The following is an 18,392-nucleotide window of genomic DNA, read 5'->3' on the forward strand; positions in this document are numbered from 1 at the left end:
GTATAGAAATGATTTAACGTTCCCCCAAGAAAATACCTTCACGATAGTTTTACATAGGCTTGCGCATTCAATACAAGGAGCATCAGTTTGATATCACTCTCCAGTCGGATTTCTGCTGACGTTACACGCATTCCTTGCTCTATCGACAAGCGTCAAAGTGCATCCGGCCAATTCCTGTCGGTGGGTGCTGGCCTACGTCATAATGTTTCGGAGGTTCTCGCAGCCGAGCCGCGCCGCGCCAGTTCGGTTCGGCAGTCGCGGTTTTTGAAAGCCCTCTCGACGCAAAACAGACGGCGAGGTTGCACACGAGGTCCAGGCTATCCGCAACCGACAGCGCAGTAGAGACTGCGGTTACTAAACCGCAAGCTACTACCGCTCCAACGGTGGCGAAGGGTCAGCAGGGAACTAGCGGTCCAGCCGGAGCCAAGGCGCGCACCAGCGATGCTGTAAACCCTCTAACGAGCTTACTTCCCCGTAATATCTGAGCGTTTTAGTTCAACCCCGAAACGCGCTAAAGATAAATTTGTTTACGATTAATTCCTGGCTCTGACGCGCCGGTCCAAGAATTTTCGGGTCGAGAGCGCGAATTTTGCAGCGCGCAATAAAATTGAAGAGTTCCGTTTTCCCTGGCAAATTACACAGGCGTATATTTTGCATATATCTGGCAACATCCTTCTGTAAGGATAGAGATCTGCAGTCCAGTTGTGAAGGATTAATTCAAGCATAAAGATAAAGGTGCGTTCAATTTCACGTTTGTTCAACGCTTTAAGATAATTGGCGGCGAGCATATGTTGCGGATTTGGAAATATACTTAATCCCTTCATTACTATGGGTGCCTACAGTCGCCTTTATAAAACGATTTCTATATATGCACAGTAAAAAATGATTAGTTAATTAGATGATTAATTCAATTCGAGTTGAGGTAAACCAATTCAATCTCAGAGTTAAATGAAGAAGTAACGCAACTGTCGGGTTGCGTTAAAAAATATTTTAATGTCCCTTTAATATTTTCCTTGTGTTAAATAAACATTGAATTTAGTTTTATGAAATTAACTAAACTATTATTGGTAGTACACGCGCGAACGTAATTGTATCGTCAATTAAAATAATTTTATGAGCACGATGAAATAAATCTGCAGTAGAATGGATTGATTTTAACATTTGATTGAACTATTCTACAAAGTAACGAGAGCTCAATAAATTGTTGATAGTAACAATTTTGAAGTAAACTCTACTTTGTTTTCGAGTGAAGTAAATTTAATAATTTATCTAATAGGATAATTCATTAAATTTTTTTTATTTGATCCCGATTACTTTTGCAAAATAATTTAATTAATTAAAACTTTCTATCAGATAGACCGATTGATTAATAGCCGCACTGAAAAAAATGTTTGTCGCCACAATGTGGCAAGAAAATGATGTGACTATTCAACTATCCTCATTTTATACAGAGATGACAAATCTCTTTTATTACGAGTATACGCGCTATCTGTTGATAACTCCGGAAAACGCTCCCTCGCTTTAAATCAAAGTGAAGTACTGTCAATAATTTATTGAGCTCCTGTTACTTTTACGTCCTGTTACTTTTACTATACATTACATTTATGTTCATTTACTACCAATAATGATTTAGTCAACTTTGTAAATATGCTTATTACTATACCACTCCATCATTAAATTACCTAAATCATTTGGTGTACCTTTTTTCGTACGATTGATTTGATCGTTCATGTAGACGCACAATTATTAGTACACGCAGTTCAAATAATTTTTCCAGTAGTTGAATAAATGCCTTATATTATATTAATACACTTAACAGTCCAGATCGGTCAACCTCTAACTTTGATTAAATTAATTTATTATAATTTTGAGTACATTATACTACGTTATTTATATGTGATTTGATTGTTATTCTTTTTGACATGATTCGAGTTCACCTCAAATTACGCATTCTTGACTTAGTTCTTTACACCTTGAGTTTTTTTTTACATAACAAGCGACTTTAAAGCCCATTCTACAATTGCGTAAGCGTTGGAGATGATTGTGTAGTTGTAAGAATTAACCAATATAGTCAAATATGAAGAAAATATTCAATTAGTCAATTCTTACAACTACAACCACTTACAATTACGCTTACTTAATTGTAGAATGAACTTAATCTCTCAATGCATAGCGTTCACAATTTAAGATAACATAAATATAATACAATATATATACATATTTTCTTACTTTAAAAGTGACACAACTAAAAAGATAAAAAATAAAAAATTATTAAATTGCTTTAATTCAGCAATTTGTAGAATCAAATATGTACATATACTTACATAAATTTGTATAAATATAAATTTACACAAAATAGATATGATCAACAAAATAGATTCTGATCAGTTCAGATTTATATTATAATTGTTTAAAAAATTAAGATTTTTAGAACTGGAAAGACATTATTTTTCAACAATAAGATTGGAAATAAGACTATTTTTTCGACTTAGTAAAAATTGATTAGTCAAATAAAATATCGATAAAAAGAATATTCTTAAAAATGTAATCAAATATCGTTTTTGTCAATTTATTTCACAATTCTTAAATATTATTCTTTTTAAGTTATGACAATTTTAATATCCTACAACAAACTATATAACAAATCTGGAACAATTAATCAAATTTGATATAATTTGAAATATCCACATCAGTTTATATTTACTTTGATCAACTAAAAATTTAAACTAAAACAATTCCATCTTCAAACTTAACAATTGCCAAAACTGTCTTTTAACTTTAAATATTCTCTAAAAAGATTCTTTTTATTTGCAAAAAGAAGCACAACTTAAAATGTGTCATACATTTTATCAACATTGCAGTACTTAAAAAGACTCATTTACTTTATGCTTGATGCTTTTTTCTTACTATAAAGAATAACAATGTATTAAACAGTAAAATATAATTGAGGTAATTACTTTGAAACATGTACGCGACTTGTACAGCTGTACCGTATACATTTTCGCAGCAGAGATGGTCGTAATGAAAAGATTAATAATTGTGTATGGCACGAAACGCTTAAATTGTTGCGAAATAACGGAAATTCATCCTATTACGCAAGTCAATAAATACGAGAACGGCACGTGCACCGATTCATTTAAACGCTTTGACTTATATTTCCCCACGGCCATGGAAATTGGCCGTGGAATATTTACGGGGTGGTTTCACCTGGATCCTCTTCCTCTCTTTTCTCGCGACATCCATCTAAGGAGAGCTCCCTTCGTCGTGTCTCCTCGCGTAAGTGCGTGTGTCCGTGCGTGCGTAGGCCACGTAATACCAACTCAACGCTCGCGATCTCCCGAGCCGAGGAAAAAAAGATGCCCTTTTATCCTCGCACACTTACAAAGCCTGTCGTCGTCGATTGTAATAAAAAGGGGAAAAGTGGCTACGGGGGTGGCGGAGGAAGCGAAACGGAAAGGACGAAAAGAGGGGGAGGGGGGGGGAGTCGAGGGGAGTGGGCCGAGGTTGCCGGGCAAGGAACGCAATCGAGCGGGATTAAACCTTCTCGATTGCTTCCAACTTCGCGCGAGTTTTCTCCCTCCCCCCCCCATCTCCTCCTCCCCTCTCCCCATCCCCTCGTGTCCCCTCTTCCGCGTTTCGTTGCGGTGAAAAGACGATGGTGCGCGGGGTCGAGCCGATTCCATCTATCCCCGATGCTCCTCGGGGTTAATTGGACATTTTTTATTGTCAATTTGTGATTGAGATCGCCGGGGGTGTCTTTGTCGCCTCGAGGTGGGAATAACGGTGAGGCAGAGAGGCGAGGGAGTAGAAGCGATCCTGAAATGGCGCTTTGTCGGCGAGCTCGCATTAGGCTACCCTTTGTACCTTATCGAGGGCCACGGATATAGTCGCTCGTCTTGGGAAAGCCGTTCTGCGGGCGATTGTTCGGGAAGACCACAAGGCGAAATCTTCTATGATATCATCTCGCATTATTGATGCGAGAACAGTGATCGCTAACACACTCTAAGCGTGTGCATAATATTATAATGTTAATAACTTGAGCTATCTCGTTTTCCTACTTACTTCAAATGGACAAGTACCTGATAATGGAAATGATAAAAAGAATAATTATAGAATAATAAACCCGATACATCAATAACATCGGTTATCAAAATCAACGAATATTTGTAAAGTAAATATTAAAGATCGCGTCGACCTTGGCGCAAATTTTTCAATAATTTGAAACTTGAAATACGACGCGTATAAGAAATCGCAAACGAGGTGAAAACGAGATAAGAGCGAGGGATAGTGAAAGAGGTAGATGAGGAACGAGTGCGCTTGCTTAGGCATATTGCAACTAACAAACGGCCGAGCGCAAGACGAAAGATGAGCAATGAAAGGCAGGCGAAACAGGACGATCCCTAGCTAAATCGCGCGGGCGCACAATGCGCGTCGCGGAAAAAGCTCGGAAATATTAAACGCGCAATTACCAGGCCTATTCAGGGTGATGCATCCCCACGCGACGCGACGCGACGCGACGCGACACGCGCGTCGCGACGCACGTATGTGCGAAGAAGCGAAGAGGGACGCCGCGCCGGTGGACGAAGGTAGAGGAAAGAGATGCGAAAACGCGTGCAGGCTGCATTCCTCCTCTTTTACCGCGCGTCGATTCAACGTAGTTGAAAAGCGCGCCCGGCGAAGAGCTTTCGAGCTAGACGTGGAACTCGCGTAGCGGAAAAAATGGCGAGCTGCGCATAGTTATCCTCCCTCGTCTCTCATTTCCCTCCCTCCCCCACCCATCCCCCCCTCTTTTTCTCTCTCTCTTTGTTACTGTTTGCGTCGAGTCGCGTCATTGTTTCCGTTTTTTTATTCACTGTAATCCATTGCGAAATGTCATTAAAATTGATTGTTAAGTACATTAGAAGATAGGATATATGCGTCTTGCTATTGAATGACAAAGGATTTTCTGAAAATTACTACATTACGCTTACTCTTCAATTGTCTGCAATGGAGATCTTAATTGTAATGGGCTATACGCGATGTACACGCGTTCTAACTTAACTCGTTTTGATCCAGCCTCGCTTAGCACTTCCATGTAAAATTATTTAATCTATGTAAAATAAGAGGGTAACCACTAACTAAAATGTTGTCCTATCAGATTTTATAATTTTATTCGATTTCATACGATTTCGTATGATTACCAACGATTTTATCTGGTTACAAATAATTTTTCATCCAGGTTCTAAATATCGCCGGCTCTTTATATTACTTTCAAATCCAATGTATAAAAATCTATAATCTTTTTCATAACTCCTTTAAGGATACGCCCAAAACATCGAACTCTGATCTAACGAAAGAACGAGAAGGGATAAGAATCAACGGAGATATATCTGTTTATAAAGATCTGTTTAAGCGTTTCGTAAATCCGTCCGGGAATGTAACTTTTATTGCGGCAATCAAATACAGATTTCGAAGCAGCGTTCTCACTAGCGTATTTTCGGAACACCCGTTACACACGCGTATGCATACGCTCATAAGACAGAGGAGACGAGAGGTCGACGGCGCCATCACGTATAGCTATACATTATCTAGCAGCCATTTCGGTGGCATCATGGCGTGGCCGTCCGGAGTTTACGGGCTGCTCCATCACGCGGAGCTTAGCTTATCTCAATGTGACACAACATATCTGAGGCTTCCGTCTCCCGCCGGCAGGAAAACTACTGTCAGCTGCGACAGGTGGTGGATTCGGAACAATTCGCGGTCAAAGTATACGCGGTCGTAGTAGTGCGCGGTCGTTTTAGGAAGTTCCCTCGAAGATTAACTCGGCGATTTATCGCAAAGGGAAGGGCAGGTTCGGACAATGTAACATCGGAAGCCGATCATTATTGAGAGACCGTCGCAGTCATTTCGCTCGTTTAACCTAACTTGGCCACGGTAACTTAATTGTTCTCTTTAATTTTCGCAAAATATTCCCAGTGTTGACCGTTCGAATCAAGTATCGCGTAAGTGTAACATTACCTTTGTGATTATATATAAAGTAAGAGTTACTGTTACGTTACATATTAATCTCCTGGGTTAACAGAGTACATCAGCACAGATACGTCAGCACATTTTTGGAAGCAACTTTGCAAAGATAAGTTAAGAAAAGTATTGACTAATATTTTCTATTAATATTATCCCGAAAACACCCAAGTCACTTGAGATATTTTTATATTCTAGGAGCGACAAAATACGAGTATGCATTGTAAGATATTGCTTTATATATAGATATTATTTAACATACTTTCTTCTTTTTTTGATAACTATTCTCATCTAATTACAAACCATTAAAAATGCAAATTCATCAAAATGACTCGCAATAAAAAAAAAACGTCATATTAATTAAAATCTTTATTTTTTTTTAAGAATACTGTAATAAGTTTCTTAACGTGATTATTCCATTTAATATTTGTTTGGTTTATTTATTTTTTTCAGAAGATTGTAACTAAATCCGTATCCATAATGTAAATATTAATGAATCAGAAAACAATCAATAGAATACGATATAAATATGTTGTTAATAGTAGCAATTTTAATTGGATGGGAAAGGATAATTTAGATCGTTTACATAAAAAAATCAGGTGACTATTTCCGAGTTAGTGTCCGATCTTCCTTGGAAACAGTAAATCGATACTAATCTGACACATCGGTATACGAGTATACGTTTGTGGCAGATTAAAATTGCTTTACGAGTTGTACCCACCCGTGTACAGAAGTACATTTTGCTAATAGTGGCGAAAGTGATATTCTTCGTATTCCAAGCGTGACCCAGAAGCGACGTATTTTTTTCTCGGGAACACATAAGCTCCCCCGGGAAGCTCCGCAATCATAAACGCACTCGAATAGCACGAATAGCGTGAACAATCTCTGCTCGAGACTCGGGGAGACCTTCGGGGACGAGGAACGGCATTGCACAGAGAGAGAGTAGAGACGCCACTTACGCCGCGCAAACATTCTACCTCCGGTCCACGTCATCCCCCTTTCTTCGTGTTTTTCTCGCCCGTATAGCTGGAGGACCAGCGAACGAAGAGGAAAGTAGGCGCGTCAAAGCGCGGCGAAAGGAGAAAAGGCTTCGCCGGAAGGTTACGTGAGGGACAAGGGGATGGGCTCCTCGGGGGTCAGCCTGTGTCCACAAGATGCTACGCTGGGAGTGAGAGGACAGGGGAAATTGTCGTAGGGTACACAGCCGCCATAACCGACGAGAGTCGTCGCGCTGAATGACCCGGGCGCGTATAAAATGCATGGGATTTCACTCTAATGCCGACCAGGGAGTTTGCCCGGGAGCATATTTAGCTCTGCACAGATGTATGTAACAGGTCCCTTTTGAGCCAAGGGACGTAAGCACGAGATGGGACCGGGGCTGGCCAAAGGATGTGCACACATCTGTAATCCTTGCTCCGGTCGGAATTACGAATAGGCCCCGTGGGAGAGCCCTTCAATGACGTCGGTCGATCCCTTAACATTCAACCCCGTTGACGACTCTTGCGTCATTTACGTACGACGTGCGCAAATTAATGTATTCTAAAGTTATTGCGCGGATATTTCTTTTTCGACCTAGCATCTTAGCTAATTATTTCAACTTTTAGATCTTTCTTTTACATATTCATTGCGCATTCGAAAGAAGTTCCGTACCCTTAACATTTCACGATTCTTCATCCTTTCATTATTCCAAACTGATTAAATTTTGTGAAATGACCTTTCGCATAGCGTGGTAGATATAATTGGAGCACAGTATAATTAAAGAATTATAACAAAAAAAATCTTCTCTGCAGTTAACTTTAAATTGCAATGATATTGCTCTAGTGCAATTACCTTCGTGAAAATTAAAAAAAAATATTGCAATCAACTACGAGAGAATATAACATAAGCTGTAATTTAAATATTTATGAAATTTGCTGATTTTACTGCATAATGTGCTAAATATTTTTTATTCATTCTTAAAGTTACGCTACAAAGTTAATCTATAACTAGTTGGATTTGTATCCACAAAAGAACCGAATACAACATTAGAATAAATTTATTTAAATCCCACGGAATAAAAAGTTAAGATTTAATGATTTAATCGTACTAGAATATCGTCGTCTCAACTAAGTGTACAACGATTTATGATCTAATCTATAATCTGTTACCTAATCTACGATCTAATCTATATTCTACGTGTTCCTCTTTATCTATTCTTTTAACTGTACACACCTTAATCCTTTTGTCGTTCTTTTCAGTTCTCCGTTGTATATAAATCGTAAACGTAGCCGAGCAGTTTTCGATAGTTTGGGGAAAAAGGATATCGTTTCGCGATGTTTCGAGAAAGTTATTTCCGCAACGTGTGAGTTCCACGATTCGAATTGCACGCGCGTGCTCGCTGGCGAAGAAGAACGAAGGCGTCACGGGGGAGCCGGCAAGCCGGAGGGTTTCGCGAGGCAAAGTCAAACAAATCATATAAGATAACATTAAAGTACGACGACGCGGTACGACGGAGAGGAGGTTGTCGCGCGATCAGGGATTGCTGCGTATCAACGATATACTTGGCGCCCCGTTCGATTCGAGTGAGTGGATATCTCTCACTCAACGAACAAAACAAAAACGAGTTTGTGAAAGGAGGAGTACGCGGTATGGCTGTAAGGGTGGTACGTAGAGATATTGCTATGGTGGACAAAGGGCAGGGGAGGCAGAAGGAGAGAAAGAAGGAGAGAAAAGAGAGAGAGAAAGAAAAGCGAGCGAAGGGAAAACTGAACACCCTGGGGAGCCGACAGCTCGTTACGCGAGACATGGTGCAACTATCCCCGGCTTTTCCACCCTCCTTTCCTAGATTTTCACTTCTTTCCGCATCTACCTTCCTTTCTCTTTCTCTCTCCCGCCCCTTTCTCTACTCTTACTCATCTCCGTCTTGGCGGTATCTCTTTTCTTCCTTTTCGTTTTCCCCGTCTTTTCCTCCCTCTTCTTTGCATCTCTATTTCTTCTTTCTCTCGGTGGTGCCTCTCGAGCTCACAGCGATTGGAGTAATATCCTCCGTGTATGTATACATATATGTATACATATACAACGTCTGTGTGTCTTGCGTATATGTATTACTACTCAGTAACAAGTGGGTATTATACCGGGGGTTGGCGAAGCCATTACTGTCCCGAACAGTCGACCGTTTCGACTAAGGGGACGACGCCGCACCATCGATGGCTAGCGCGGTTTATGCGTTGCACTAGTTATCCGTCCCTTATCCTCCGGCTTGCTATAGTTTTCCAGATCGTGGTTACGACGGGTTATCGCGTTGTACTATCACCGAACGGGAACCATCCCTGCTTACCTGAATTATGCAATAGTTCAACTCTCACATTTAAACACGCTGAGCACACTCGTGACGTTTGCGTTCGTAGGATCAATGAGATGGATCAAGTAGATTGCACGAAACAGATATATTTTTAAAAGTCTATATTTATTGTCCACAAAATTAATCCGCTTTGAGGATTTTAATATTATTTTCTAACATTGAGAATTTTGTTATCACCTCAATCTTGTTTTACCTTAAAAAAAGTACTTTTTAAATAGATTTAGCAATCGAAATATTAATTTGTCTACAGCAAATTTTTTCAATAAAAATCTTCAACTCCTTCATATCAAATTTCTAAATGCTAATGAAATACTTTGCTTGCTAATATACGTAAAGTGTATGTTATTATAGTAAACAAAATTGACTGTGATATCCTTCCTCAGATATAAGTGAATATTCATGTTTGAATATTAATTTCCTGCAAAAAAAAAAGAGAAAGATTACATCATGTATCCTTGATTAAAAATGGATCTCTAGTTGCCGCGAGCAGGTCTGTGCCTTCAATTCGTTTCCTTGGCTACGAAACTTCCAGACAATTATCCGAAGTAGCCTCGCGTTTTCCCAAAAAGCGGTAAAATCCTTGCCGGAGTCTTTTTTCGTGCGTTCACCGTAAAGGAGCAAAGGACTGAAGCAAAGGAGCGGCGTAAAGAGAGAGTAGAAGGGGGGTAGAGGGGCTCGGTAATGACTGTCGCTACTTTTCCGCCGTGTCGGAAGCGCATTGCGCCATTTCCGTCAGACCGGAAGTGCGGTAACAAAGCGCTTCCGGCATGCGGTCTCAAGGAGGTTGTTACGACGAGCGCAGGAGTACTCGGTGACATTTCAATGAACTTTGCGGCGAGTACCGTTCTCCTAAAGTTCAACGGGTCTAACGTAGTAACGTGCGTTTCGGGTGTTGACGAACCGGCGGTATTAAGTGTCCTATTGTGTGCCCTCGCGAGTGATATTAACTTGACTTCCAGGCGACGCGGAATCGCGTCGTGCGTAGCCGAGCAAAATCGCGGACTATTAACCTCATTTTTATAACAAGAGGAGCATTCGTTAGTTGAACGTGCCACAGTTCGAGTGCTTAGAATCGGGCAGACTTGTTTCTAGGCTATACGCGTTACACTCGACGTATATACGTATATACGTGTATTACAGATCACAAATTGTTGAGATTCGTATTCAGATCCCCTACTCAAGGAACAGTAAATATGAAATTTATTTTATCGATTTTCTGAAATTACACGTTCGCAAGTAGATATTAATGCGTGTACGCGACATTAATAGGTGTATCCGCACACGAATATAAAATAGAGCATATCTCCTCCGTAATATATTTACGGTAAGTTGCCGTATATCACGGAATCGCGCCAAACACGTGCGAGTGGAAAATAATTTTCTGGCATAGTTTCCGATCTCGAAGCGTGCATTGGCACAATTTATTCAAATCTTTGCAACGCGAAGATGTAAAATAAAAGTGACGCCTGAGGAAAAGCTGGCGTTATTTTATGAAAATTACATCTCTCGTTTCCGGCTCCCAAAACGTTCAAGTTATATACGTATGTTGCACTCGTTACAAACATTACACGTAACGTACAATGCCAGTCGTATTATTTCGAGCATCATATGCATTCTCACATTAGCTTGTGTAACCTGCAAAATAAATGTCGTATACTACATCCAGAAAGTTTGGAAATTTGAAAATATTAGTTCCAGAAACTTCGATTATGAAGTCATCAATTGAATCACGTCGCGAGAGTTCGAATTATCCGATCTGTACTAAACTAGTCTTATTATTCGTGACCCAGATTTTAAATTCAACTTTCCTCTATCTCTAATAAATCAAATTCATTACTCTATTTATGAGCATAAATTTTTAGTATAATGTTTATCAGGTGATCTTAAACGATACTATATTAAGAATTATTCGGTAGATCTTTACGTCGTAATGATCGTTTTTTTATATTTAAAATAATCTTTATAATACCAATGACTGATTTTTACGTCGTAACAATCGCTTACCTTATGACATAAATTTTAAACTTTAATTCATAAAGTAAAAAGATATATAAATCAAATTAATTTTATACCATAGTGAAAGAAATAAATTTAGAACCATCAAAAAACGAAAAATAATCATAATATACAGAATAAAAAAAAATAGATATATATATATATATATAGGTTACTATCTCCGATATTAAATTGTCTTGAGGCCTTGTCGAGTTATCTCCGCTTTATATTATTTGCGAGAATATTTTATTTCTCACAGCCAAAGTTCCGAAGTTGGGATTCAAAATTTTGGCACTGAAACATTCTGCGCTTGTGATAGATGAGATTTAGTTGGAACTTCCAAGCAAGGTTGTCATACGCAACATAAAAGTGACGTTTGTCCTGATTTCAAGTCTGCACCAAAACGTTTTATTTCTCACAATTCAAAATTTGTTTTCCCCGATTTCTGGCAAATGTTTCTCAACCCGAGATTGCCAGACACCTTATTCTCAGATTGTCGGGACGCATGATTACCGACGGCATTCGCGGGTCGTAATTTCAGCCACACGCGCGTCGTAAATTATGTCCCTTCGGGTTCTGCCACCCAAATAAAACGCTGAAAGGGTCAGTCAAGAGGGATTTGTGAGTGAAGAAGCTGGCCGGGAAGTGGCGTGTACGTGTTATAAAAACATATAAAATGCAATGGTAGACAAAAGTGGCGGAAATGGCAGTAGGATAGATACGGAATACGAAGAATAGCAACGGAATGAGAGTTGGGGAGGAGAAGAAGGGGAAAGAACGTGTCACCGGGAGAAGAGAAAGGGTACAATTAAAATTAGCGCAATTCAGTCGCTCGCCGGTAATCCGCATGCCTGGCATTTATATTATTAAGTCGCGCAAATTTCTCTCGTCACACTCTACCCTTATCACTTTTGTATGCGTACACTCGTACACAACTATTCTATCCTGCCTGCCCTATCAGCTATTTCACGTTTTCCATCTACCCGCTATACGCTTTCCGCGCGTTTTCTCGGCGCGACCGAAGCCGTTGCCACGATTATCGTCGCCGGCAAGGAAGTAATCCCAGGTTTCGAAGCGAATTACGTTTAATTACTCTTATTGCTGGGGTCAGTCGGCTTTATTATTCTCTCTTCAATCACGCCCTCTGAACGCGTCGTCATTTGACTTTTTAAGCTGTCCCTCCCGCCCACGTCCTACGTCGACTCTGCCGACGTCGCGCCGACGCGTTTCCACATCCGTGCTTTTTCTATGCGTGGCAAAAACACCGCATTCCAAATGAACGTGCGAGCACACAGCTACGAGTAATTCTCGTTAACCCGCTATTTCACCCTGCCACGCCGTAGACCGAAAGGATTGGTATTATAAACGTCAACGTCAACTCGCTCGCAAATGGATGAGCCATTTCAATTCTTCATGTTAGAATCGTTTCCGATAATGTCCGTAATGGTGATTTTCAGCGCTTCGTTTATGTCACTTTGTTATAATAATATATGTTTCTATCAATGATGTTATTTTAAATATGAAAAAAGTTACTTTCGTTTAATTCGTTATATATTCATCTCCTTGCGTTGTGCAAATAATTATCAACCTTTAAGGCCTATTTTCAGAATATATCGTTACCTAAATGTTATATCAAGAGATTCATCAACGAAATTCATTCATTAATTTTGTGATAACCTTTAATCTTTAGGTAGCCGGCCATATATTGTGGAAATGGGTCTAAGTGGATAGGAGTAACCACAGCATCTCAACTATAATTTTCTTAAAAACTTATATTGGAAAAGAAAATGACAAGTATTGTCCAGATATTCAAAAGCTTTAAAGTTCATTATTTTTACATTCCCCTCTCCTATAAGACATAATTAAATTTAACTATAACATAATATATTGTACTATATCAAAGTAAAAAATATAAAACTAAAATTTTTGTAAGATACTCTCTGAACAGACCACATACATAATTTGCCATATTTTTGCTCCTCTACTTACGTAAGGATTAAACAATGCATAACATATATATGGTACATGTAGAAAGAGAAATTTAAATTATAATAATGACGTATAATGCAATAAAACAATATCAATAAAAACAAACAAATTTTCTTACCTTTGGATGTGTTCTCCTAGGAAATGCTACCTTTGGATCGATCTAAAACAAAGAAACGTCGAAAATTATATAAGCTACTGAAACATAATTAATATAGAAAAATGTCATGAAGTAAAGTATATACAAATTTATATATATCAACTTGTTTAAGTTTCTCGATGATAAATCTCAAACTGCCTTGAAAGCTCTGAGTTCCGCTGAGGATATAACCGCGAAAAGAACATTATGCGCCACATGCGAATTCAAACTCGGAGACAAATCTTGTTCGCCTGCAAGTTTTGTAGGAGAGAAAGGGTGAGGCAAAGGGAAGAAACAAATATGAAAATACGGCAAACAGAAGAAACAATATGAAAATAGGTATTACACGCAAACGCAGTGGGAAAACGTGCAAAAGAGAAGAAACAAGAATAAGCGAACAAAAGGGGAAGCTCTCGGAGGACTATTTTCCCAGTTGAAATCCCCATTACAATTAATTACATAGTAATAAAGAGTAGGTGCTCGAGAACTCCGAACCGACTAACCGAAACCTCGGCTTCTGCCGCCACCACCGTCGTCTTTTTTCACTTCGCGGACAATCCCGAGGGGCATGAACAAACCCACTAAGTTGAACATAAGAGCACCTTACGTTCTGCGCTCTGCTAAAAAAGTTGAAACTGTCCTGACCGCTCACGAAATCACAAAATTTTCGGTGCGACAGATGCATAAATTCTGACGCGGCGGATCGATTCACTTAAACGCGCCTTTTTGTTTCTTTAAGACCGATCTTTAAAACCAATATCTTTCTTATATTTAAAGTTTATGAAATGAATTTTGATATAATCATCAAAAATATCATAATAATATAAAATAAATTTTTAATATTATACACATATGTAGTATTACGTTATTTGTATTATATATATATTAGCATTATTGTGCGCATCATTGTATACTTGCATTACTTACAGTATTATGAGATAAACAACATCATGAATATTAAGCTCATGGAAATCCGCAGGAGTATTTATTGTTAATACTAGAATCTGGAAATACCATCCTGCTACTTAAACGCGGTGAAGGGATCAGTTGATTCTGCCAGTTGTTGTAATGCTAAATGAAACAACGTCTCTTGTCTTTCTCTCTCCCTCCCCCCATCCTCTCTCTCTCTCTCTCTCTCTCTCTCTCTCTCTCTCTGCATTCTCAATGCATATTCAGTGCTAACCGTGACTACTCAGTTTTGAATTTCATCATGCTATGTTGTCATCGTTTTGCCAACTAGAAATCTATTTCGAGTCATAATGGAGGTTCTTTCTAAACGTCAAATATATTTACAGCAAAGAAAAAAATTAATAAATATACGCACATTCAACAAAAATATTAAAATAAATTAAATACAAGGAATTCTGATTTATCGATGTAGTATTAATGCGAATAACTTTTTATATTATGTTTAGAATTTGATTACGTACGACAACGTAAACATAAAATACTCTACTTTAAATCAGTAATTCAACAACCACGTGATAATTTTCTAGAAATTCTCAAAATGGCCCTGCAGTTCACGGAAACTTGTGTGGTATAAAATTCAACTCATATAAAATTTTGACTGAATGAAGAGTCTCACTACAGGAAGAGATTAATTTCGGAGATGATATTCATCAAAAGATAAATGGATTCAACCTGCAGACGGATATGGAGGGGCTTCCCAAGGACCGATTTTTATAGACAAGCTATAAAAACTTGAGTTATTGTCACGTATAATCAGTCAGTATCGTTCGTACGCAGTAATGAGTCTTTTTGGCGTGTTTATCAATTACTTTCTAACTTTCTTGGAATTAATTAACGCTTTAATGTTACACTTTTCCATTTGTTATCTCGGAAAATTACTAACTAAAAAACAAAAAATGACTCACTGTGTGTCTGATAATGACTGGCAAACATTATCAGGAATCGGTTATTGAATTATTTTTACAGTAATGTTTACAATATGGTGCTATGTGAGCATGGTGAGCGTCCTTATATTAGCTGGATAATTAATTATAATCTTAAAGTTGTTTGATATAAATTAGATCTCCATATTTTATTTTATGATATTTCCTACTTTCTTTTCTTTTTTCTTTTTCTTTCACTCTCTGGTTTTAATTCCGACATTTAAATTCTCGATGTAGCGGAGCTCATCATGATAACTCAACAAGATAACTTTTATTCACAGTTTTTATATACAATATTAGTTTATGTTATCTCTGAAGAAGGCTCAAAAGTGAGCCGGAACATGTAAGCGCGTTTTAGCGAATGAAGAAGTTTCACACTTCATAGGTACATTATTTGCGTGATGTTTTCTGCGCTTGACTCCTACTGCCCGTGTCCTTTTCAGTTCTATAAAATTTGGATTCTTCCGTGTTCTTTTACATCGGGCATTTTCGCGAGACAACGATCTCGATTAGTATTATTAGATTAGCGTGTGGTTTTTGGCGCGCGCTTGTAATTAGTTTTAAGAGCGTCATTGACGTGCTACGAAAAAAAGTGTATTCTGTAAAACCGAGAGAACGAGTTTTTACAATTATTCTCTAACGCCAGGCTTCCACGAAACAGAGAGCGACCGACACCCCGGGCGGTGAAAGCCACAAACGTGGTAATGACAAGCAAGGGAACCCGCTCGCCGCCATCACCACCACCAGCCACCGTCACCGTCATCATCCACCCCAACGCAACGCGGCGCGCGGCGCGGGGGTGTTCTCTCTATCTATCTCTCTTCCCATACTCAGAAACCACTCCCGTTTGCATAATCCCCTACGGCGAAGTTCACACCGGTCGCTCGCACGCTCCCGGATAAGAGAGGTGTCTCGACATCGTCGTCGTCGACGACGACGACGACGACGACGACGACGAGAGACGTGAGACGAAAGAAAGTCTTCCCGCCGTTCTTTCGCTTTGGTAATACCTCTTCTTCTGATCTCGTCTTCCGATATAAGGGAAAAGCAGGCGGGGATGAAGGAAGTGCCTCTCGAACTTCACTACTGCACCCGTAGGAGCTATTTGCAACGGATTTCGCAGTACACGTCCTCCGTCGTGAGAATACGAAGTTGCGAGCTATGACTACGGTTTGGATACATATACATATTGGAAAATTGGAATAACCAATGATATTCCTATTTCGTAGACGCAAGACTAAAGGAACGGAAAAGGTTTACTTATGATCAAAAATGAATCTTCTTGTAATATTAAGTGTAAATTATTACCAGGCTTTATCATTTATCTCTCACAACTTTATTCCTTTGCAATATTAACGTTTAATTAAATTTCTGTAGTCTGTTTGATTCGGTTATTCTGAATCGATTTCGTGCTTGTATTTGACGTATTTAAAAAAATTTAATATTTTAATTCAAGATCTTTTCCCTGTGATATAAATAGCATTGCAAAATAATAATAAATACCAAAGAGATACTTATCTGCCTTTTTGTAACCGCTTTTCTCTATCTGATGTAATAGACGTCAACGAGGCGCAATTCGTGGTCGTTCAGTCGATCAACGTGAGATTTTTCGATGTCTCATTCATTCGATTCGTCTCATCGAACAATGGTTTCGCGAGGGCAGAACAGAGAGTTGGTAACGAGAAGATAGAAACCGAAACGAAGAGCGAGAAAGACGGAAAAACACGTGTAGACGCGCGAAGACACAAGTGAGAGAAAGAGAACGTCGCCACGAACGAAGAGGTAGCATTACCGAGAAAAATCGAGAGGCTCGAAGCCATTTTCGCAAACATAACCCAGTTACCCGATATCTCGCGAAATGATCGGCCGCCAACCATCGTCGTTGTCGTCGTCATCGTCGTCGTCGTCGTCGTCGTTGTCGTCGTCGTTGTCGAAGACGATAGAAATTCAATCTGGTTGGCACGCCTGGAAATTGGAAGAGCCACCTACCCCTGGATGCTTCTACCCTGAAGCGGCGCGGTAGAAAGGAGAGCCTCGAGTCGGATCGGGAGCATTTGGAAAAGTAATTCACGACGCCATTCTTCGCGATCCCCGTTCACCCCCTTCGCCGCCATCCCCCCGTCGCGATCGTAAGCGGTGGTCTCGCATCGAAACCTCAATCCCCCGCTCCTCGCCCCATTTCTCCCAGGGCAAACTGTGCATCCGCGGATAACGCGAACGAGAAATTTCACAGGCGAACTCGCACTAATTCCGTAGGAATTCGAATGCTGGTTAAATTGTTATACGAGGTATGTGGTCGTGCGCGCCCATATCAAAGACAGAAGAGACGCGGAAATAGCCGGGGAGGCCGTATAATGTTAAAGTTTCAATTATAACGCCGAGAACGAACGACTTCTGGCTTTCGAATTACGAGCAACTTCACCAAATTCCAAAGCCGACGGACACACAAATCATTCGAAAGAAACGAATATCTATTTTTGAAAATTCTGCTAATGTACGGATCTGTTTTTACATGCGATAGCAATATAAGGTTTAATCCTAATCGATATTTGCAGGTGCAGTGGATCCGGACATTTTCTTCAATTGCGTTGTGAAAAATTGTTTACAACAAATTTTAATTTACATAATTTTAAATTACATGATCCCGATAATATTTATCGTAATAAATTAAATGATTTACAGTTCTTATAAGATGCTTGGATCAACATCAAATTATTAATCTCGTTCTAAGATGATTATCAACATCAAAAATTATTAAATTACTTATTAATTTAATTGTGTGATATTACTACTCTCTAGTTCTGTTCATGATTGCGCTTTAAGACCGAAAAAGATTTCGGCGGTTTGCAGAATTGGATAAATATATAAATTTACTCTGAAATATTTAAGAGCTAAGATCCACTTTGACCGAAAATAGATTTATTTCCCTTAATTGATTTATTCTCGTCGATCTAACACGAATTAATTATTATTCGGATTTTGATCAAAATTACAAAAAAAGACGTTCAATTACATTAACTTTAAGCAAAGATACATTAAT

General features: G+C 39.1%; 1 protein-coding gene across 3 annotated transcripts in view; it reads right to left on the reverse strand.

Moving 5' to 3' along the window:
• The window catches only part of LOC108746488 (RNA-binding protein Musashi homolog Rbp6), a 448,396-nt gene that overhangs the window by 262,424 nt on the left and 167,580 nt on the right, over positions 1-18,392 (reverse strand). For all 3 annotated transcript variants that reach the window (XM_018483298.1, XM_018483297.1, XM_018483300.1), the window contains exon 3: positions 13,443-13,484. In XM_018483298.1, coding sequence (XP_018338800.1) covers positions 13,443-13,484 — 42 coding nt within the window. The remainder of the gene's footprint in view (positions 1-13,442; positions 13,485-18,392) is intronic.

The sequence above is a fragment of the Trachymyrmex septentrionalis genome, unplaced genomic scaffold (genome assembly GCF_001594115.1).
Source record: "Trachymyrmex septentrionalis isolate Tsep2-gDNA-1 unplaced genomic scaffold, Tsep1.0 scaffold172, whole genome shotgun sequence".
NCBI classification, from domain to species: Eukaryota; Metazoa; Arthropoda; class Insecta; order Hymenoptera; family Formicidae; genus Trachymyrmex; species Trachymyrmex septentrionalis.